We start from the raw sequence: 23,962 nt of genomic DNA on the forward strand, positions 1-23,962 counted from the left end.
GCCACGAGTAAGAGTGCCACACTATGGCATTGGCCACGAGTAAGAGTGCCACACTATGGCACTGACCGTGAGCAGTGTTGCCACGCCAAAATACTGACCATGAGCAGTGTTGCCAGGCCAGCGCACCAGCCATGAGTAATGCTCGTGGTTTAAAAATGAAGGACTGTCCATTATTGCATAACACTGTAGTTATAGATTCCTTCAAATTCATGCGCACATACTAAATTATCCTCGCCTCTCAAGGTATCAAGTATATATAGGCGTCGGGCCAGATTCACGTAAGCACTTACGAACGTGTACATTTTTCCTCAATCATTGACGGCTTTGCTTACATTTATGAAACAGTTTACAAGAATGAAAACTTCCCAATCGAGTGTTTTTATTGTTATAAACGGCCTCCTGGTGCTTCGGAGCTCATTAACTGTTTAATAATTGTAAACAAAGCCGCCAAAGATTGATAAACGATGTACAGGCTCGTAAGTGCTTACGCGAATCTGGCCTCAAGCCGGAAAGGTTATGTAGCACCATCAAATGTGCGGACTAGTCAGAGGGCGCTAAATATCACTGAAGATGCCAATATGAGAACAGAAAAAGTAACTGGAAACTTTTAAGTCGAACAAACTAACAGGAGAATAGCTTGAGCTACCTCATCCCTTTGTGTGTATTTTACATCAATAAACTTATTTCAATTTCAATTTCAAATTCAAACTAACAATACTGAGGAATGTCACACAACCAAGGTGTAATTTTGGCTCGAAAATTACTCTTGGACCAAATTATAAGAAGGCCTTACTGTATAAAGGATCAAATTAAATTGCATATTGACTTTGCTTAAAATATATTCTCAGATTTTAGATATTTTTTTTCCTTTTTTTCCCTCCAATTTCTTATTTTTTTATTATGCACCCCATTCCCATCATGTAAAAACTTTATTACATATTCGTTGAGGGAGATCATTACATACACAAATCATTAAAATATTACCCACCAACCAATGCCCGGTAACATAAGAGCAGTATAGCTGTAAAACTACTCCGAATAATAATTATGATATCAATTAAGTCTCTCAAAGCAGTTTATCAAGATTGTTTACAAACTATATACACTTTTTTTACTGGTCTGGCCGGTGTTCTGTGACCATTACACTTATATTCGAGTACAATACAAATTAAAACATATTTAAAATAAATAAATAAATATAAATATGTTTATTCAGGTAAGGTACATACATACAAGTGATGTTACATTAATGGATTGATATATAGATAGAGCTAGTACATACAATGCCTAAAGCCACTATTACGCAATGCGTTTCGGGCAAAGTGAGAATTTACAAATTTAAGTGAGAATAAACTAATCCGGGCTATTGATGACAGACAGCAAAGGTTATCTTCCAAACAATTAACGAACCTTTATTGTTTTCTTAAATTAAATTGTCTAAATTCTCATTAGATCCCTTGCCCTTTCACACCTGCAGCTGTAACGGAGGTCACAGGATGTATAAACTTCATTTCAAGTCCTGGTGCATTCTTAAAGTGTCACTTTTTCTTTATTATACATCCTTCACCAGGATTCTGTATCTCAATGTTACTTACTGCACATCTATACCATAAGAGAATGTTTGTCTGTGTGTGTGTCCAACGTTAGAGGCCAGATGGTTGGGGCAGCCTCACCCAAATTATCAGAGGGAATGGTCTGGGGTCCGGGATGAACATAGTCTAGTTGGAGTCACCAGAACTCATAAGGGAAGAGCGTGCAAGGATCATATTCAGACCCTCATACAAATATACAAATAATGGTGGCAGTGGTGCTGTTGTTTCTGGCGGTGGTGCTTCTGTTGGTGGCGATGCTGGTGGTGGTTGTGGTGGTGGTTCTGCGGTTTCTGGCGGTGGTGCTTGTCTTGGTGACAATGCTGCTGCTGCTGCTACTGCTGGCGGTGGCGGTGCTGCTGCTTCTGGCGGTGGTGCTGGTGTTGGTGCTGCTGCTAGTGGTGGTGTTGATAGCAGGTGATTATCAGTTGAGCTCGCAACTTTTGTGCTCCCGAAACACCTTAATAATAAGTCTCATATTCCAGCCATCCTCCAGGGTTCCTGCGCAAGATGAGTTTGCGACACTCGTCATAAATAACGATAAGTAGCGAGAATGGAAGAGCTGGCAGCCACCAATAGAACCTGGAGAGAAAAATGCGCAGATTGCCTTTAATCACATATAATCATTATATTGCTAAAACTGTCAGATAGTCAGTACTGATTAATTAAAGAAGATTAAGCCACCTTACGGGCATGAGTAGCTCGTAGACCTAGTACTGATTATCTGACTGGAAACCATCGTCACTAAATATTATTACAGATACTTAAGTTAATTGTGTAATAAATTGTCAACATACTGCAATATTTATTCTTTACGACTCATGTGGGGCTCCCAAATTTCACCTGGGTGGTCAATGTGCTTGATCAACTTGGATTGATGACTCTGCCCCTATTTTTGCAGTGGCTAACTCCTCGCCAGCTTCGAGATTGTGTAGTGCAGACTTGGAGCGGCCTGTAGGGTCAGTTGTGAGGCATCCTAAATCTCCGTGTCTCAAGTTGTGTACACGGACGCGTCGGGTCTCGGGTAGGGCTTTGTCTCTAGTCGTCACCAGCAGGGAGTCACGAATTAAGGCTCTTCTGTAGACTTTGATTTAGAGGATATCATCACTTCTGGCTTCTCGGAGTTTAATCCTCCAATACCGTTCACATTCGTGGCTTCTCTAATGTGCTCACAGACTGTCTCTTTAGCTTCCGTTCGATTTCACTGGATATGTGAAACGTTCGGTCTTCCGTAGGTGGAACGTTAGCTGTGTATGTGACTATTTCTGAATTAGGAGGTGGATACTCTGTATCTGAACTGACACCGAGAGTTAAATCCCCTGCAGTTCAGGCTCTGATGGAGAGCTTTGGGGTTGCGACATTCCTTTGCTCCGATGTGGCCGGTTCAGCTCGGGTTTCCAGGCTGCTCTTGCATTGCCACGACAAAGTTATGGTAGTAACGTGAAAAACTAGTAAACATTTCTGCTCGCCATATTGTTGGTCGGTCGTATTCCGAAAATCACGCGGGTGAGTGTACGTTGTATGTACGCTTTGACACTCTTAACACTTATTATTACGTAGGAATTATTGAATATTATGAATCTAATATATTCTCTTGTTATAAATCGCTATAATATTTTCAACATTTTTGTTACTAGTTGTCACACTAAAGATTTTTTCTTACTGAACATGAGAGTCATGCATGAGGGCAGAGGAAGGACTTCACAGCATGCTGCTCTAGTTCAAGTACCTTTATTGAGACAATAAAATACATCTCAAAGGGATAGAGTAGCTTAGGCTATTTCTACTCTTCTCATACACACAGAAATCACAATAGCATGATACATCAAATGAACAAATTTACAAGGGCCGTGATGGGGGTTCGAGCCTACATCCGGGATGATCCCAGACGCGCCTTAATCGATTGCGCCACGACATGGTAAAAAGAATTGCTGCTGTTGGTAGAACAGCTTGTTGAGAGTCCAGGTGCATGGGGGAAATCGACACAAACCGGGGTTTGTGTCTCGGAGAGGCTGCGGGATCCGTGTGACGGCAGTAGCACTCCCGATTGCAATTCTTTTACCATGTCATGGCGCAATCAACTAAGGTGCGTCTGGGATCATCCGGGACGTAGATTCAAACCCTCATCACGGCCCTTGTTGATTTGTTCATTTACCCTTCTCATGCTGCACTATGCTGGTCACCACGCGGAAAAAAGTAACATTATGGGGACCCACAGTCTACGGCTTAATTAAATATACGAATGCAGTGGGGGTAGAAATAGCCTAAGCTACTCTATCCCTTTGAGATGTATTTCTTGCTTATCTTAATAAACATACTTGAACTTGAACTTGTACGAATGCAGAACGTTTTAATAAATCAGCAAAGTATAATACTGTATTCATATTTGCGTAACATATATATACACTACATAGCAAGAGTTGTTGCCATAAAGTTGTTGTTGTATGTGTGAAATTCTTAACATTATTGTGAATGAGAAGAAGATAATACTTACTTGAGTGGGTACATTCTGAGGCCGGTGTCCATGCCCGGGGTGTAGGAGAGGAAGGCGGCCAGAGCAGTCTCGAAGAACAGGCCAAAATTAAGCGCCTGGTTCCTGAAAAGGATCACATATATTAATAACCTATTGTCCAATATGGACATCCAATACTATGCAAAAAATAAATGGAAGGTTTTAATGTATCTTCTTGAGGTTATCTTGAGATGATTTCGGGGCTTTTAGTGTCCCCGCGGCCCGGTCCTCGACCAGGCCTCCACCCCCAGGAAGCAGCCCGTGACAGCTGACTAACACCCAGGTACCTATTTTACTGCTAGGTAACAGGGGCATAGGGTGAAAGAAACTCTGCCCATTGTTTCTCGCCGGCGCCCGGGATCGAACCCGGGACCACAGGATCACAAGTCCAGCGTGCTGTCCGCTCGGCCGACCGGCTCCCCAAATGTAAACAACAAAACTGAAACGGCATTAATGTCTTAAAAACCATCTATCTAAAATTACAGTTAGTTTTTTAAAAACGTGAAACCAATCCTCTTCTGTTAGTAAATTCAAGCGATTTAAATGAACTTACTTCATTCCCTGGTGAAAGAGGGAAAGACGTCGGGTCTTGCAGACGATCAATACTGCCCACTGCACAATCACAATGGAGATGAAGAAGGCAGTGTGGCATGTGTGCTCTAGAACCTTGCGGTCACTGTAGGTCTGAGAAAGATTAAAATAAATAGCAATATTTACTATAATGGCTAATTTCTAACTGATAAATTGACAAACATGCATATCACCGGCTGCTATAGTTAAAGTACGTTTATTGAGACAATAAAATACATCTCAAAGGGATAGATGTGCAGACACCATGACCATCCAGTCACACCTTCGGCTCGACAGGGACGGAATTGCATCCTGGGCGGGGTCAGTAATTCGACCTTGGGGGAGCAGGGGAGTTAAAGTCTATGAATACACTCTGGCTGCCTGTCCCCCGACACAATGAATTATTAACATTATTAAGTATAGAGTATTTGACTTTCCCCCGAGTCCGACTATATTACACAAACACGTTATGAAAGTAAAGGGGCCCACGACTTCTTGTCTGAGACAGGAAGTTTGTTACTGTCTCAGACAACGTGAATCAAACTCCATAACCATCATTACCACCACCTTTCCTTAGTACTAATGTTATATTCAGTTGTTATTATTTTAAAAAACAGCAATTGCTTGTTTCCCTACAAGGATACTGGACAATAGTTCAATTACTTAATTTCAAATTGGCTGTACTTCTGTTAACTTCCAAACCACTGTAAATACTCAACGTATACCTCAACCATTGTATTAACTTCAAGACGTTCCGGACACGATGTGGGTGTAGCGGCTACACCAGAGCCGCTGCGCAGAGCCGTTCACAAACACCCGTAACGCTTTTATATATTTAAATATATTTATGCTAACCCCTTTGTTTCCTGTGTAATAATCATACCCAGGTCAGTTAAATTATTTCCCTTCCAATACCAAGCATTTCTCGTCCTTATCAACCTGCTGTTTTGTACAGAACAGTATTAGGAGCCTTACTGAAGTTACCAATTAATAATTAGGTGCTTGTATATATATATATATATATATATATATATATATATATATATATATATATATATATATATATATATATATATATATATATATATATATATATATGTATGCACTAAGTTGCTTTTAAACCGCAAGTTTGAAGTACAGAACTTTAGATACTCACACCCACCAGGGGACTTGAACCCTGGCCATCAGGATGGCAGGTACGCACTTGTATTCACTACACCATACTCAGAGCCCCAAAAGAGGTGGGAATTCGGGGTATTTAACTTCCCAGATATCCCATCCTCTCCAGGCAATGAGACAGTGAGAGATCATTCACGTTTTCCATCAAGCCCTATTATATGGGAGAACACGGTGTCCATGCTTTAATGCACTAACTTGCTATTAAACTGCAAGTTTGAAGTATAGAACTTTCGACACTCACACCCACCAGGGGACTTGAACCCTGGCCATCAGGATGGCAGGTACGCACTTGTATCCAATACACCATACTCAGAACCCCAAAAGAGGTGGGAACTTGGGGTTCCCAATCCAAACAACTTTACCATTGTGATCATTGCTGTTTTCTTATATGTGCTATCAATTTGCTGTATGGTGCCTATTAATCTTTGTTTAAATTACCAATCAAGCTGTCAATGCATTCAATCAGAGATTTAATATACTAATGTGCTTTAATATATCTACTAATCTCTCTCATCTCATTTTTTTCGTGCAATGTATCTGTTATCATTTTATTAATTCTGCTAGAATTTACCTACTTAAAATTATCTGTTAGATTAAGGACCTGCCCGAAACGCTGCGCGTACTAGTGGCTTTACAAGATTGTAAATACCATGCTACATATCCTCACAAACCCAATGTACCTTTTTGTATATAAATAAATAAATAAATTATAATACATACAAATACAAATTAGTATCATTCTTAATATCTTGGCCAAAAGTTTAACTTATATAAATAACTTTGGCCGTGTTTTAAGTAAGAATCCTCCATTTAGCCATGTACTAACCCATTCCTGACCGTAGGTATCTTCCACATCATTGATAGCCTCAGAGTCCCACTGTCGACGGATACCAATGAGTTTGTTTGGAAGGAAGCCATTGTCTGCCATGATGACAAAGTAGGTGAAGAACCCTCCGAAGGTCTGGATTATGCCCAGCTGACCATAGGCCACGGAGATGAGCCTGTTGTGTAGGATAACTAATTATGAGTATCTACTCTGGGGGCAGTATTGAATAATAAATTTCATAATCTTAGAATGCCTAGATATTAAACAAAATTTATTTCAAGGTTCACCTCATCTCTCTTATTTTGCTTGTATGAACGCTCTACGGTAAAGGTCTATTTGCTTGAAATGTATTTTGATATGTAAAGAAAAGAGCAAACTATTCAGTAAGACAACACATTACCTCTCGTTCACCAGCTTGTCGCTGAAGGGATTACGTGGCATGCGCTTCATTATATCAGATTCAGCAGATTCATAGGCTAGGGAAATGGCCGGCACCTAAAGATTAACAAAACTAAGTTACTATCTTTTAGCAACAAGTAAAAAAATAATGAATTATAAAATAAATGTTCTCATGCATGTGTTAGATCACAGGACAGCCTCTGAAGAGTTCACGCGCTGCACTAAAGTCAAGATCTGCTGTCTTCTGCTGGGCATGTGAGGCTTTGTCAATATCTGCCGACAGGTTTAATGTCATGAAACTAATTTTTCTCAGCGGCCCTCAATAGTACAGAGGAAGAAGAGCATGGAGATTGATGATCAACCTGAAACAAATTTGACCAGAGAGCACAGGTGAAGCAAAACCACGAATTTTAATTAAGAAAGAGAACAATACAAATAGTAGTTTTCCAGTGGTAAACACCCATCTTTAACTGATTATACTGCACCTCTGCTTGCTCTAATGCCTGAAAGAATGTTTGAAGGGCTGGAAAAGATGCAAAACGAAACCATGAGGATCATTCTCGGATGCCCCCAGGCAACTAAATTACTAACCATGAGGAATTTTCCAAGTGTCGAATCACTGAAATCAATACTTTAATTGGTTTCAATATGCTTAGGCTAACCCACCCCCAACCTCTGCAATATCGCCCTCCGAGCGTTCTTTATCGAAGGTCAGATTCCTTAAAATAGAATATTAAAACTGCAACCGTATGTATCGTAGGAAGATTAGTAATTACTAATTATTAATCTTCCTTCTGCTTGGTCTTGAAGGAGCCGGCCTCGGTAGAAAGGGGGCTGTGACGATCTCTATCTGGAACCCGTAGGTGCGGGACTCAGAAGTCCACCTCTTGGGGCTCGTGCGACCCAGGTTCTGCTTCAGGTGGGTGGGGTCGTTCCTGCCCTTGATGGGGTGGTTCTTCTCCGGCCCCGACCACGGTGGTCTCCGGGTTTGGAGTCCCTGTGCCTTTTTTCACCAACTTCGAGGTCAACTCCTGAGCTCACAGTTCCCGCGACGGCGCTGGAACCAATCGTATTGGTGTTTGCCTTTCCATTAGAGACTTTCGGCGTCGTGAAGAGGGGGGTGGGGGGTGGGACCTGCTGCATGGGTGACAGCTTCTCCATAGCAAAAAAAAAACCCTGGCTTTGCTCCCTGGAGAGGCCACTCCAGACCGGCAACCAGGGCGTAACTCCATGTTCTCCTGAGACTGATGGATGCCTACTACTATGTATCGGGTTCGTGATTGACCAAAACAAACGACAACGGCACTTCCCTGCACCACGAGAGATCATCCCTTTCCAAATTACTATCCCTAGGCAGAATTGATGTTCTGTTCATTGAGCGCTTTCTCTCACAAACTATTTACACTGACGGTTCCCTACACCACTCCCCTGGTGCTGCCAGGAGTGCAGATGCTATGGCAACAAGAGACGGCTCCTATTCTGAGTGGCGAATACGTATAAATGACTGAGTCTATACTCTTCAGACAGAATTGTTTGGCATACTCCTTGCACCCAAACGAGTAAATGTATCCAAAGTTAAACAAAATATAATTTTAACTCGTTATCATCCCAGATTGCACTCAACATGTCAAGACATAACCGTAACATGCTTAAGTGTGATGCAAGGTACAGATATAATAAAATAGTCAATAATGGATTCAGAGTCTGTCTCCTATGGATCCTATCCTATATTGAGCTTCGAATGCATGATAGAACTAATGAATTATCCAAAACATGTGCTCTTAAAGAAAGAGTTGGTTTCCACCTTGGATTGTCTTTGATCGTCCTGAGGTCAGTCATATATCGAGAACTGCTACAAAAGTTAGTAGATCTGAGACAAAGTGCAATTCACACTAGTTATTCTATCGTACTATTATGCAGGAAAAGCCACACATCTATGGGTCTATCATGCAGTAAGGTCAACAGACTCCTAAACGTTACTACAGGTAGGATTAGGTTAGGCTACAAGCACATCTGGAGCGTGCTTGTAGCCTAACAAGCTAACATCTGGAGTTTGCATCACCTATTTAAGTACATCTAATCAAATGTAAACTGTCAGCAGAACAAATCACATACTTTATGTCACTATATAATTGAATGAGAAGAATTTCAAGAATTTTGTGATAATTATATCACAAACGTTCAAGAATGTGCATTTTATCCTCAATAATGTACGACTAGAAATATTACTCATTTTAATTATTATAACAAAATATAGATAAACTGTTTTGGATACTATTAAGCTGTAATATGAAAGGAATATTTTTACTAATTATTAGCAGCTGTGTTGCTAATAATTGCTAGAATATTGTTATTTTTATTTAAAAATATATTAATCCACAATATTATCAAATAACCAGTGCCACTAACTTACCATATCAGTACCCAGATCAATGCATAGGATGGTCACAGTACCCAAGGGTAAAGGTGCAGCGGCAAATATATAGAACAAGAATGGCGCCATTTCGGGTACTTTGGAACTCAAAGTATAGCAGATCGATTTCTTGAGGTTGTCGAAAATGAGTCTGCCCTCCTCAACACCAGTGACGATGGAAGCAAAGTTGTCATCTAACAAGATCATATCAGCAGCCTGTTTGGACACGTCCGATCCAGCAATACCCATAGCAACACCTGAGGGAAGCAAATGTTAACGTTAGCAGAGCTTTAACTCTTCTATGAGGTCATAAAGCAGAAAACTGCAAAATCACCTTCGTATACATTGTCAAGACAAATAACAGAATAACATTTTATAAATTACAATTTCCTTGCTACATGAACCAAAATAACTTACCAATGTCAGCCTTCTTGAGAGCAGGAGAGTCATTAACACCATCACCAGTCACGGCAACAATGGCTCCCATGCGCTGACAACCTTCAACAATGATTAGTTTCTGTTGAGGTGAAGTACGGGCGAACACAATTTCATTGTATTGAATTAGAATATCATCTAATTGTTCAGCTGTCATGTTTCGCAGTTCTGAGCCATGGACAACAGCGGCCTTGGCTGTAAGAGGGTCAACTTCATCAATAGAGAGGTTCAGTCTCAGGGCAATATCCTCAATAGTTTCATTACCTTCGGATATGATGCCTACAGACTTGGCAATTGCCTTGGCAGTGATTGGGTGATCACCTGTAACCATGATAATCTTTATTCCAGCTGATCGGCATTTTGCTACAGCGTCAGGTACAGCAGCTCGAGGAGGATCAATCATAGACATTAATCCTACAAAACGAAGGCCATGTACAGGGAAGTTTATAGACTCTGAATCGAAGGGATATCCAAGAGGATACTTATCAGCAGGCAACATATAGTCACAGAAACCAAGTACACGCTCTCCAAGACCTCCTAGTTCCAAGTAGGCATTGTTGAAGGACTCTTTTAGCTCTTCATCCAGAACCCTATCTTCATCATTAATATAAATAGTCGAGCAGCGTTCTAGGATCCTCTCAGGGGCCCCCTTCATGACTAGGAGGTAGCGGGGGTCACTTTTATCCTCGGTTTCATGTACAGATACTTGGTATTTATTTGTGGAATTGAATGGAACTTCGCATACTTTTTTGTTTCGTGCTCGCCAACCCATTACATCTCCAACAGAATGTTCAACACACTTAAGCAAAGCAGCTTCAGAAGCATCTCCGTTTACTTCACGCTTCAAGACAGGAACAGACTCTTGGTTAATTTGGAACTCGGCACGGTTGCAGAGTGCAGCTATTCTACACAATGCCATCCAGCCTTGAGATGCGGTCTTGCAAAGAGGAGCATCAGTATTGAATTCTGACGTTTCTGCTTCAATGATTTCATTATCAAACCACATGTGGGCCACTGTCATGCGGTTCTGGGTCAGGGTTCCAGTCTTATCCGAACAGATGGTGGAGGTGGACCCTAGAGTTTCAACAGCTTCCAAGTTGTTGACAAGACAGTTCTTCGCCGCCATTCTCTTGGCAGTGAGTGTCAGACACACAGTGACTGTGGGAAGCAGACCCTCAGGTACATTGGCTACAATTATACTAATGAGGAAAACAACAGCATCTAACCAGTGATAACCTGAAAAATATATATTCTAGTTAATTACGTAACAACTCCAGTTCTGTGTATAACATTTAAATTTTTTATTACAATTTTGAAGTTTTAAAGTCATATAATTAGTGAGAAACACTGAGATTAGCTTCAGCTATTGTTGCGGTAACTGCTAAGAGTAAAGTTTAATAACATATCAAACGTGAAACTGAGAAAATGTTGAATTTAGTACAAAATTGACATCAGTAATCATCGTTTGTTAAGAACAAAGTTTAATAAATGTTATCACAAAGAGTAAGCGAATGTTGAGAAAGTAAGGATGTTGTATTAATATTAAGACTACAGCTGGGAAAAGTTGAAAGTAAAATATAAGGAAGAATGGTGAGAGAGCGAGATCATAGCTGGAAAGGAATAGTAAGCGTGTTTACTAAACAACACGAAAGGTGTGTTTGGGATCGTGACGTCAGAAGAGCAGTTATTCAAAACTGTTGGAAAAATGAAACTACCAGGATGTCAAGCAACTTATACAAAATGTAAAATATGATGACTAATTTGATAAAATCTTACCCATCAATAAGGCAACCCCACAGAAGAGACCTCCCAGGAATACTGCTACAGCAGTGATGATGTTGATGAAATGGTCGATCTCTCTGCCAATGGGGGTGTCGCCAGAGTCCAGACCAGACGCCAGTCCAGCAATGCGACCTATAACTGTGTTGTCCCCGATGTTGATCACAATACCTTTGGCAGTACCTGTAAAAAGGCATTTTCAAAATTAATATTTACCATTATAAATAACGAAAAATAAGTTTATATTTAAAGATAACTAAGGATTGTTCTTACCTTCAACGGCATTGGTGGAGCAGAAAGCGAGGTTCTTGGTCTCCAGCGGGTTGTCTGATGAGAAATCAGGTGAACGGATTTGTGGCTCAGATTCTCCAGTTAGTGAGGAGTTGTCTACCTGTATGGTAAACATTACTACATATTAAAAAGCACAAGGTTACCTATCTTTCACTTAACCACGCACCTCAAACACTCAGTAGCCATACAATTATATTTCACTTGAAAGTACTAATATTACTTAACTAAGAGCATGAACAACACCCACCTTAAATCCTCTAGATTCAATAACACGGATATCAGCTGGAATTCGGTCACCGAATTTCACCTCTACAATGTCTCCTATGCAAATTGCATCAGCCTGCAAATTGTGCTTCTCACCTTCACGAATCACAATGGCACACTAAAGGAAGGAAAAATTGTTTACTGTATCAGTTTACCTGTATAAGTAAAAATTTTAATTTACTAAAATCATTTTTTTTAACTAAACACTCATATATGCCATTAAGTTTTAAAATATTTTATTAAGAATATGTTTTAATTACTTGATGTCCTTGTTCCGATCAACAAATGCTTTGTGAATTGTAAATAAGAGAGTCCTTGTTGTGTGATGTGTAAATGGCTGCGTCCTTGTTTTGTGACGTGTAAATGGCTGCGTTCTTGTTTTGTGACGTGTAAATGGCTGCGTCCTTGTTTTGTGACGTGTAAATGTCTGCGTCCTTGTTTTGTGACTTGTAAATGTCTGCGTCCTTGTTTTGTGAAGTGTAAATGTCTGCGCCCGTGTTTTGTGACGTGTAAATGTCTGCGCCCTTGTTTTGTGAAGTGTAAATGTCTGCGCCCTTGTTTTGTGACGTGTAAATGTCTGGGTCCTTGTTTTGTGACGTGTAAATGTCTGCGCCCTTGTTTTGTGACGTGTAAATAAAGAGTATCGTCAAAGAGATTGCTTCACGTAGAATAGCGAGTAATAACTGCACAACCACAACAAACATCAAAGCCACGGCGCGACTAGGCTTTTACCAGCGTGGCGCGTTTAGTTAGGACCCGAGGCTATCAGGGCGACACTTCACCTTTACCTGGTCAAACGTACCACTTATACCTGGCAGGTAGGATTTACTCTACACAATACCAATAAAGTATTTAATTAGTTGATTGGTAAGTCTAGAATAAGGAAAGAAAATGTTGTGGAGAGATGTCGAGGGATAAAGTTAATAGCCCGCTACATTAGCCCGCTATATATGTATAAAGATCTCACGACTTCCAACCCTTTTGTACAGTTAGCATGATCTAGTGGTATAGTACTGGATACGCTAAGAGGCTTGGAGCCTGGCTGTCTGGGTTCGAATCCTTCAGGGGGTGAGGAGTTTTTGGTTGTAAATCTAAATATGTATGCATGCATGGTATGCAATCCTTCTATACCATGCCTAGTGACAGAAGAAATATTATTTACGAATCAAAAAATAATTACCTGCGGGACCATTTTCTTAAAAGATTCCATGATGGCCGAAGACTTGGCCTCCTGGTAGTAGGAGAAGATGCCGCTCACAATCACCACACCCATCAGCGCTAATCCTAGATACAACTGGAAAATATTTCCCACACCAGGTTAATTAACGCCACAATCATAATACAAATGTGTTCAATTTTACCTGGTTTATAAAGTACAGTATACTGTATTCTTTCATAGAATGAAATGTAATAAATTTAAAACGAAAATTACAGTTAATACATCTATGTATTTTTTTCTAAATATTCGTCACAATAATTTGTTGTATGATATTAAATAATCACTTATTTTAATTTAAATGCAACAAAAGCAATAATTACATGAAAAACTAAATAAAAAATATTGCCCATTTAAGATCAGTTTGATAGAATGAGAAGTTGGATCATTGGTTAGGCAATATATTATGTTAAACAGGCTGAGCTATGGGTAGTTTCTTGAAGCATCCTGTAAGAAATAACAAATTAATTAAACTTAAACAATAGACTACAGTAACAAAACAGTCTTGATTTTAGATTATTTCCAAACATTTTAACCGAGACTGGGCTGAAATTAAATAAGTTCCCTCCCATGAGCTAACAGATCTTCGTTTCTTCTGCCACCTGTGGGAGAATATTTTGTTTTGAACAAGAACTTCGGCAGTGAAGAGGAAACCATTACTCCCAGTCTAGGAAGGATTCAAGAAGTGTAAATTTCCTCTTTGAACTGACAACCAGTGACTTTTGGGAAAATTCCAGTTGGAATGCAGTGAGAAACTACGCAAGAATACCATGACAACTAATAGGAGCATCTTCTCTAGGGGTAAAAAAAGGGCTTGGCTGGCCAACCATGTGTCAACCACCCAGTGTCTGTGACCCACTGGTGCTCTCGCACAGTCACTGTCAGTATATTGGTAACTGTATGTAGTCCCAGGGATGAGTGCTATCAGATACGAGGAAAGACTACAGGTATTAAATCTCACGTCACTGGAAGAAAGAACAGGGGAGACATGATTACCACATACAAAATACTCACGGGAACAGACATGGCAGACAAGGACAGATTATTTTGTAATGGCAGTACACAAATAAGGAGATACAGATGGAAATTAGGAACCCAAATGAGCCACAGAGACAGTAGACAGATTTTTTTTTGTATCAGAGAAACGAGCAATTGGAATGCGCTAAGAAGCGAAGCGGTAGAAGTAGTCTCCATACATAGATTTAAATGTAGATATGACAGAGCCTAATAGGCTCTGGAACCCTATACACCAGTCGATTAAGAGTTGAGAATCGGCGGGACTCAAAAACCTTGGCTAGCTCATAGCAAAATACAACTATGTGAGTACCACTATGCCACAGGGACTCATTTTGAGCAGCGGCGAGGCTCGACCTATATTGGGTGATATCAGCTGGCGTCCTTGGGTAGCCATCTCCACTGCTTTGCTCCCATGTTTATGACAGGTTGGATTGGGGTATAATAGCCGTGGCTTCGTAATTGTCGGTCAAATCGCGTCCCTTTTCGGTGGTCGAGATAGCAGCCCTCAAACTCCAGCTGATTTTCGAATTGTTGGCGCTCACTTTTCTTATTCCTGTCCTTCCTTTCGTATATCCACAACTCGAGATGGTTCTGGGTCCCATTAGTTCACTACACTATTTACCACTTTCGTGTTCTCCCGTTCATAATATTCCTGACTGTCAGAATGCTCACCAGGCCTCTTTTCATCGCCAAGGAGCTTTGCGACTTGGGCGTCGTTATTTAGCCTCCAAGTTGTCTTTTTCTTTTTGGCTTGTGATCCAACGCTGAGATTGTTAGGATGGTTCAGGTTTGTTATTTAAGTCGCAAAGTCCCTTTCTTCTCTGAAATGCATCCAGTGGTTGGATTTGGTTTGGGGTTCTAAGTCAGTGTTCCTCTTCCTTCCGGATTATACCTTTGACAAGGTTGCCTCCCATTTGCAGTGGATTAAGTGAAGATGGTGACTATCTCGTCAGATTATTGAGTGCTCTTGAGTCACTTTAACTTTGTGTGTAACGTGATCAATGGGTCAGCTTTGTCTTGGAATCTATGGTCGGAATTTTGTCGATGGATTTGAGATCGCTTAGTGTGCACTCCTTGTGTTCTCTAAAATCTCTTGCTATGCAGGCTTCCTCTATTGGTTTTTGATGTATTAATCTCAGTGTTTAAGTGCACTCTAATGTACAGAAGACAGCAATCTGGCTGATACTTCAGCTTCCGCCTATTTTAAGGCTCGACTCCAGCGCACTCTCACCCATCGAGGTCAGGAGGATCTTGTCTTACCAGTCCACTGTGTTGTTGCCTAAGTAAAATACATTTAATGTGGCATGAAAGTTTCGTTATTACATGCATACAAGCACACAGTCCAAAGTTAAATATATAAATTTATGGAAAATATAAATTTATTCTTGTTTACCAAGAGGACACGTGCACGCACTCATAGCCTAGCAGTGATTTACAAACGCTTACATTATCATTGTTGGGTTCTTCAGATGACGAAGCCTCAATGGAGTAACCAATGAAGCAGAGGATGGCGCCCATCCACAGGAGGAGTGCAAAACCAAAAAAGAGGTGATGGCAAAATTTAATCCACTCAGGAGTCTGCTGGAGTGGAGTCAGTGTATTTGGACCATCTCGTTCTGTGCGCCGGCGAGCCTCTGCTTTTGATAGACCCTGGAAAAATACGTATATACTTAAATATAATTTCTACTCATAAATGATCTACCGTCTAATAATTTCGCATTCTGGCTTAGCTTGGACGTGAAGAAGTCAACATTTGCTGCACCAAGGAAGAGATGTGACAAACCATGGGCTGAAGAATTGAATTATAGAAAAATACAACACATTGGAAAAACAACGATTAATATATGGTAATTGGGGGACATAGATTAATAAATGGTAATTGGGAGACTTCTTAATATTGTTGCAAGTTACTGAATATTAATATTATAATTGTGAATTCTGCCGAATTTGTTGTTAAGGCAGTGTCTGGGATCATCTCGGACGTAGGTTCGAATCCTCGTCACGGCCCTTGTGGATTTGTTCATTGATGTATCATGCTATTGTGATTTCTGTGTGTAAGGGAGCTTAGGAATATATATTAACCTGGAATTGGAAACGATATATAATTATTTATGGTAGAATAAGGAAGGACCTTGACCCAAATTGTACTGCAGGCTATCAACAAATCACTAGATACTTACCCTGTCAGGGTTCACATTAAGTCGCTGGCAGAGTTCCTCAATGGGGATCTTGTGCTCATCAAGTTCCAACTCCTGCTTCAGATTATCCATATCCTTCTCCCCCTTCTTTGGCTTTGACATTTTCTTCTTAGTCTGTAAGATATAAAGATATTAAGAACTGTAAAGGTAAAGATATTAAGAACTGAAAACAACAACCTGACAGATGTCTCAGCGTCACGCTGTAGTGTGTGTGCCAAAGTTGACACGCTAATTGTAAGTGACTCCTTGTCATCCTTGCCTGCCCTCAGCTCCCCATGGCATAACTGTGACGTGCTTATCTCTGAAGCTAGACACAGATATAATGAAATAATCAATGATGGCGTGAAAATCAGTCTCCTGTGAATTCCTTCCCATATTGGTCTCCGAATGCATGATAGAACTGATGAGTTGGCCAAGACTTTTGCTCGTAAAGAGGGAATTGATTACCAACTTGGACCGCCTTTGAGCAGCTTGAGGGCAGTAATATTCCGGGAACATCAACTAAATTTCGGAGACTTGAGGCAAAGTGAAATTCACACCAGTTCCTCCATCTATCATCATTCTATTATGCAGGAAGTACCGCACATCTATGGGTCATCCAATAAGGTTAGCAGACTTCTAGATGTTACCACTGCTAGGCTTAGGCTCGGCTATAAGTACCTCTGGGAGTTTGTAACATCTGCTGATGTAGATTTGACTAAATGTAAACTCTGTCAACAGAACTATTCGCATAATTTGCGTCATTATATACTGGAATGTGAAAAAATCGCCGAATTCAGAGATAACACCATCAATGGTGTCCATGAAATGTGTAAGTACTTCATTCATAATGATGTGCTGCCCGAAATCTTAGCAAAGCATCCAAAATTTGGTTACTGTAGGTAATGCATGAACATGACTGTAAAGCTGCCGCCCAGTTGGGTGGGTGTATAGCAAGACTAGTAACTATGTGATTCACCATAAATGTAAAGTGCCTTGTATAGTGACTGTTGTGAGCCTCTTGTTGAATCACTTGTGATACAAAAGATTATTGACGTGTGTATTTCTATAGGTGATTGAATATGTATGTGTATGTATATGTATATATATGTACATGAATGTATGAGTATGTGTACATGTATACATAACATTAATAATTGTGTAACTAGTGTCAAAAGATTGTTATTTGCTTAGCGAAACGAACCAGAGGGTTCAGTTTCTGAACCGATTATGTGCCTCTGTAATCCTTTACACCACTGCCCATGGGATGGGGTATGGGGTGCATAATAAAGAAATTGAACAATTTTTTTATTAGTGTGCACCTCTACTTTTATAACTTAAGTTTCATATTGCTTAGCTTTTCACCTTTTAATTCAAGTCGTGTACTGCACACCCGACAGTGGAACCGGTTATAACAAACGTCCATAGTTGTACAATCTAATAATAATGCTAAGGTTAAATAACGCTTATATATATTCACATTTTGGATAAATACAGTAATTATGGAAGGTGTTATTCAACATCTTTTTATCACCAACAATATTGTCGTAATATGTTGATTGTTTATGAATATATATATATTGAATCAGCATTATGTGTCACTAGCCTCACAACTATTGAGTCACCATTACGTGTCACTAGCCTCACAACTATTGAGTCACCATTAAGTGTCACTAGCCTCACAGCTACTGAGTCAGCACTATGTGTCACTAGCCTCACAGCTACTGAGTCACCATTAAGTGTCACTAGCCTCACAGCTACTGAGTCAGCACTATGTGTCACTAGCCTCACAGCTACTGAGTCAGCACTAAGTGTCACTAGCCTCACAGCTACTGAGTCACCATTAAGTGTCACTAGCCTCACAGCTACTGAGTCAGCACTATGTGTCACTAGCCTCACAGCTACTGAGGCAGCACTAAGTGTCACTAGCCTCACAGCTACTGAGTCAGCACTATGTGTCACTAGCCTCACAGCTACTGAGTCAGCACTATGTGTCACTAGCCTCACAGCTATTGAGTCAGCACTATGTGTCACTAGCCTCACAGCTACTGAGTCAGCACTATGTGTCACTAGCCTCACAGCTACTGAGTCAGCACTATGTGTCACTAGCCTCACAGCTACTGAGGCAGCACTATGTGTCACTAGCCTCACAGCTACTGAGTCAGCACTATGTGTCACTAGCCTCACAGCTACTGAGGCAGCACTATGTGTCACTAGCCTCACAGCTACTGAGTCACCATTAAGTGTCACTAGCCTCACAGCTACTGAGTCAGCACTATGTGTCACTAGCCTCACAACTATTGAGTCACCATTATGTGTCACTAGCCTCACAACTATTGAGTCACCATTATGTGTCACTATGTAACAAACTAGGCTGTTGTAAGAATTATCCAGAGTGGTTTATCGACAAAAGAGAAGGGGAAGCTGAGCCCGCGTGGTGACCTGGGAACCTGACCCCCAGGGGGAATTCGCGGTGGAAATAACCGACGCTTTGTTCATAAGCTGCGTATAATGAATCATCCTATAGTATTCAGTAATTTAGAGAAAGTAGCCTTTATTTCATTTTGTATTAAAATTGTATTGTATAATAGTACTGGGTACAACATCAAGAGTATTCTAATTATTGAGTTTAAGTCACCATCAGTGACGTCACGAATCAGATCTAACTTGTAAGGCGGAGTGACCGGCGGTCATAGGTCAGCAGGGTTGACAGGTCTACTATTTCTCAAAGTTCAATTATCCATTTTTGGGGGATCGGGAACAGCTTTGCCGTTAGATGTTTGTGTAATCTAATTTCAGTAAAATAATTCAACCAATCTGGATCAATTCAGTACAAACAGAGGTTAATTGTTATAACTTAAACCTTGCTAGTAACTTGGTGAAACTTTGACTAGGCGGAAGGATACAATGTTCTAGTCTGGGCTAGGCCAGACGAGGACAAATCAGTGTGGAAAAGGGAGCAGCTGGGAGAGGTCAAACATCTTACCTCTCCCCGAGACCAGCCCAACATCTTTAGCTGGTAAAACATAGAGGTATAGTTGCTATGGTTATGTATAGAATAGACTCATTTGCCATTCAGGTCAAGTAGGGAGTGTTAAAGTGACAGGGAGTGAACATATTTAGATTTTGTTTTAGTTTTTCTTTTAATAAATTAATTAGTTATTAAATTGCATTTTTATTATTTCCATGTGTTTTATGTGTACACTTGTCCTGGTCACGTGGTCCACACGAAGCAGAGTTGGATTGGGCGCCGATTCTAACATCGAATCGGAATTATCATTACCGTGTAATTTATTCCACACTCAAGGTCATCGTTTATAGTGGGGATCAAGCCCCAAGGTTGATTAATTAGCGTGATCGATCCAGACCTCGATCATTGCTTGTGTTACTGGTCTGGTGGTGGCAGCGTAGAGGCGACTCTAGGGTTTTGCTCAAGGCCTAGGTCACGCCATACTGGTTGTAGAATCCTAAGTCGGTCAATCGTCTTAGGACCACGTGGTGTGGAGTCGGCTTTGGTAAAAGTTTTGGAGTCCCTTGGTAGAGAATAAAAAGTAAGAATACGGGTAGAGGGAGTAGAAGGAAAGATAAGTAGAGAGAGGAACCCCTAACCCGTGTTACAACTAGCCTCACAACTATTGAGTCACCATTAAGTGTCACTAGCCTCACAGCTACTGAGTCAGCACTATGTGTCACTAGCCTCACAACTATTGAGTCACCATTATGTGTCACTAGCCTCACAACTATTGAGTCACCATTATGTGTCACTAGCCTCACAGCTACTGAGTCAGCACTATGTGTCACTAGCCTCACAGCTACTGAGTCACCATTAAGTGTCACTAGCCTCACAGCTACTGAGTCAGCACTATGTGTCACTAGCCTCACAACTATTGAGTCACCATTATGTGTCACTAGCCTCACAACTATTGAGTCACCATTATGTGTCACTAGCCTCACAACTATTGAGTCACCATTAAGTGTCACTAGCCTCACAGCTACTGAGTCAGCACTATGTGTCACTAGCCTCACAGCTACTGAGTCAGCACTATGTGTCACTAGCCTCACAGCTATTGAGTCAGCACTATGTGTCACTAGCCTCACAGCTACTGAGTCAGCACTATGTGTCACTAGCCTCACAGCTACTGAGTCAGCACTATGTGTCACTAGCCTCACAGCTACTGAGGCAGCACTATGTGTCACTAGCCTCACAGCTACTGAGGCAGCACTATGTGTCACTAGCCTCACAGCTACTGAGGCAGCACTATGTGTCACTAGCCTCACAGCTACTGAGGCAGCACTATGTGTCACTAGCCTCACAGCTACTGAGTCAGTTATGTCAATGTTATGTTTGAAGATACCTTTTATTTCTGCTGATATTCGTTATTAAAAATAGTTGTTTACATATGTGCTTCAAAATATTTATAATATTATTTCAACAAATCTTTGATATTGATAAAAATTCGTTCAGCAAATATCCATATATATTTTGGCTTGCAAATTTTTTAAATTGCGTTTTAAGAGCAGAATTGCGCTGCTATCTTGAGATACCTGCTATTAAATCAATTCCTATTGACGTATATATTTTTATGAAAACGAGTTGGTGATTAATTTAAGTTTGTTGAACAATATTCACAATCTTCATACACATTGCTCTAGATTTGTTTTCACTTTACATAGTATGAGCAAATTAAATCATTGTTCTTGCAAAACGATTTAGCCTATTGAAACCAAAGATAATTTTCACCTAATGATGTAAACTTGTTGAAAGCTCTAAAAATGATCATAAATTGCAGTAACATATTGATGTTACACTTGTAATTTAATATTTAATGAGCATAACTGAAAATTTAAATGTCAGTAAAAGTAAATCTTAGTAACTTGAGAATGATTTTATCATAATTCACTGTGTCGGGGGACAGGCAGCCAGAGTGTATTCATATACGTTAGGCTTTTATCGAGTATATATTCCGCTGGGAGGGAGGCGGGAGCATAGCTGATCACTACGTGCTTGCCATGTCGACGTGGGTGACAGCTGAGCACAGAACAAATACACCCATCTGCCCAGTGGCCAAAATATTCAAGAATAGCGTTAATTCAACGTTTAATCAATGCTATTCACTGTGATTCAACGTTATCAACGTGGAATTAACGTTACTCATAGATATTGTACCCACTGGGTGACAGCTGGTGTAGGACCCAGAGGGAACACAAACTACCGAACTAGTGTAGGGCCCACAGGGAAGTACCAACTACCCAGCTGGTGTAGAGCCCACAGGGTAGTAACAACTACCCAGCTGGCGTAGAACCCACAGGAAAGTACCAATTACTCAGCTGGTGTAAAGCTCACAGGGAAGTACCAACTACCCAGCTGGTGTAGAGCCCACAGGGAAGTAACAACTACCCAGCTGGTGTAGAACCGCGAAGGAGGTACCAACCACTTCTGGTAACTTACTACCGGCAAGAAGGCAAGTAATTATCAGGAGAAAGCACTAAGCCATTACGATTATATAGCACTTGGAAAGGATGGGAATAAGACGGAGGACAGGAATGGTGCCCAACTACTTGGAAGGTTGGGGGATTGAACGCCGACCAACAAGAAGCGAGACCGTCGCTCTACCGTCGAGTCGAAGTGGTTGGGAAAAACGGAACGACGCAGACTGCTGAGGGATACTTACATCGGCCATGGCTGCTGGAATGAGGGCGTGGGGTCAGCAGAAGGACGGCAGCAGAGGATACACAGTATCCACGAACGGTGTACGAGTTGGATCTCCACCAGCACCAACAACCACTATGTACAAGCCACTAGGCTACCTTCACTTTGTACACTTTCTTCAATCTTGTGCCCTCTTGGACTTGTTAAGGGTTTCACTGCAAGCACATTCTTCACCGTGTATGAAGGGTTTGTTGGTGGACCCTAAAGGGCACAGCGACACGTCCGTTCTCAACGAAGCGCGCCCTGCGACAGCTTCAACCAGCCGGAGTTACAAGCCAAGAAACGTGATTGGAAAGTCCCCGCACAATACTACTCAAAAGTCGGGTATCCTTCTCCCCCCTCCTCCTCCCCAACAGATGCCGGCTACCATCATAGTGTCATCTGTTGTCGGACTGCGTAATCTTTTGGAGTCTGGGGTTGACGGGGGTATTCAGTGAGTAGTATTTATTTCTTTACTAATCTTTAGTAGATTATTATTATAATTATAATGGAGTTGACGGGGGATATTCAGTGAATACTATTTCTTTCTTTACTAATTTCCAATTGATTATTGATTTTTAGTTTTGGTAAAATTAGATTTTTCACATAATAACTCCAGTAATTGTCTCTACGAATGGACTTATCATACTACAAATACATTTCTCAAGTTAAATTAGTCTAAAATTATATATTCAACGAGGTCAGTCATTTATGCAGAAGTAATTAATAATATTTTCATAAGTAAAATACCTAAAAATAAAATATAAACAGAGAAATATATATGTGATGATAATTTTGACGGTGATGGAAAGTTCATGAAGTTTCTCCATGAACTTTATTGGCGATTATCAATAATAATAATACGAATAATAATAATAATAATAATAATAATAATAATAATAATAATAATAATAATAACAATAATAATAATAATAATGAGAAAATCCGTAGGAGCCGTGAAGGAGTGTTCGAATCTATGCAGTGGGTACTCCCATGCACACGCTCTTAGCAACTTTCAGCAGAAGGGAAGGGAATTATGGGGGTGGGGGGAAAGCTCCAAGCTATTACGACTATATAGCACTTGGAAGGGGCCAGGATAAGGATTTGGGATGGGACGGGGAAAAGGAATGGTGCCCAACCATTTGGATAGTCAGGGATTAGTCGCCGATCTGCATGAAGCGAGACCGTCGTTCTTCCGTCCTGTTCAAGTAGCCTCAGAAAATCCTTGTGTGTTCAGTAGAGCTCCAGGTTGAAAGCCTTGTTACCATGTCGTGGTCTAGTCGCTAGGGCGGTGCGTGGGAACACCCAGCGCATATGTTCGAACCCTCATCACGGCTCTTACTGAGTTTCTCATTGATGCAGTAGTAATTATAACTAAATAGTAATAATAACTAAATCGTTAAAATAATATTAATAACCAAAAATAGCTACTAGTAATAATAATAATTGTCAATAATAATAATGAAAAGTTTTAATAAACGTTCACACATTTACAATTACGATAATGTACGATCCACCAGTTAGTGGATGTAAGTGAAAAAGAGCATTATACTAATAATAATGATAGTAATAATAAAATTAGTTTTGCAGGCGATGAGTCACAATA

At 40.6% G+C, this 23,962-nt stretch overlaps 1 protein-coding gene across 1 annotated transcript; it reads right to left on the reverse strand.

Annotated features, from left to right (window-relative positions):
• Positions 1-821: 821 nt before the first annotated feature.
• On the reverse strand, positions 822-22,659 carry LOC123775295 (sodium/potassium-transporting ATPase subunit alpha). Its single transcript, XM_045770323.2, has 14 exons — positions 22,340-22,659; positions 16,671-16,802; positions 15,937-16,140; positions 13,438-13,551; positions 12,241-12,375; positions 11,976-12,093; positions 11,700-11,885; positions 9,906-11,159; positions 9,489-9,745; positions 7,077-7,171; positions 6,677-6,851; positions 4,655-4,785; positions 4,084-4,185; positions 822-2,171 (listed from the first exon to the last, which is right to left on the reverse strand). The coding sequence occupies exons 1-14, from the start codon at positions 22,346-22,348 to the stop codon at positions 2,051-2,053; spliced, it is 3,033 nt and encodes a 1,010-aa protein (XP_045626279.1). The 5' UTR covers positions 22,349-22,659; the 3' UTR covers positions 822-2,050.
• Between the last annotated feature and the right edge of the window lie 1,303 nt (positions 22,660-23,962).

This window comes from Procambarus clarkii, chromosome 70 (assembly GCF_040958095.1).
Source record: "Procambarus clarkii isolate CNS0578487 chromosome 70, FALCON_Pclarkii_2.0, whole genome shotgun sequence".
NCBI classification, from domain to species: domain Eukaryota; kingdom Metazoa; phylum Arthropoda; class Malacostraca; order Decapoda; family Cambaridae; genus Procambarus; species Procambarus clarkii.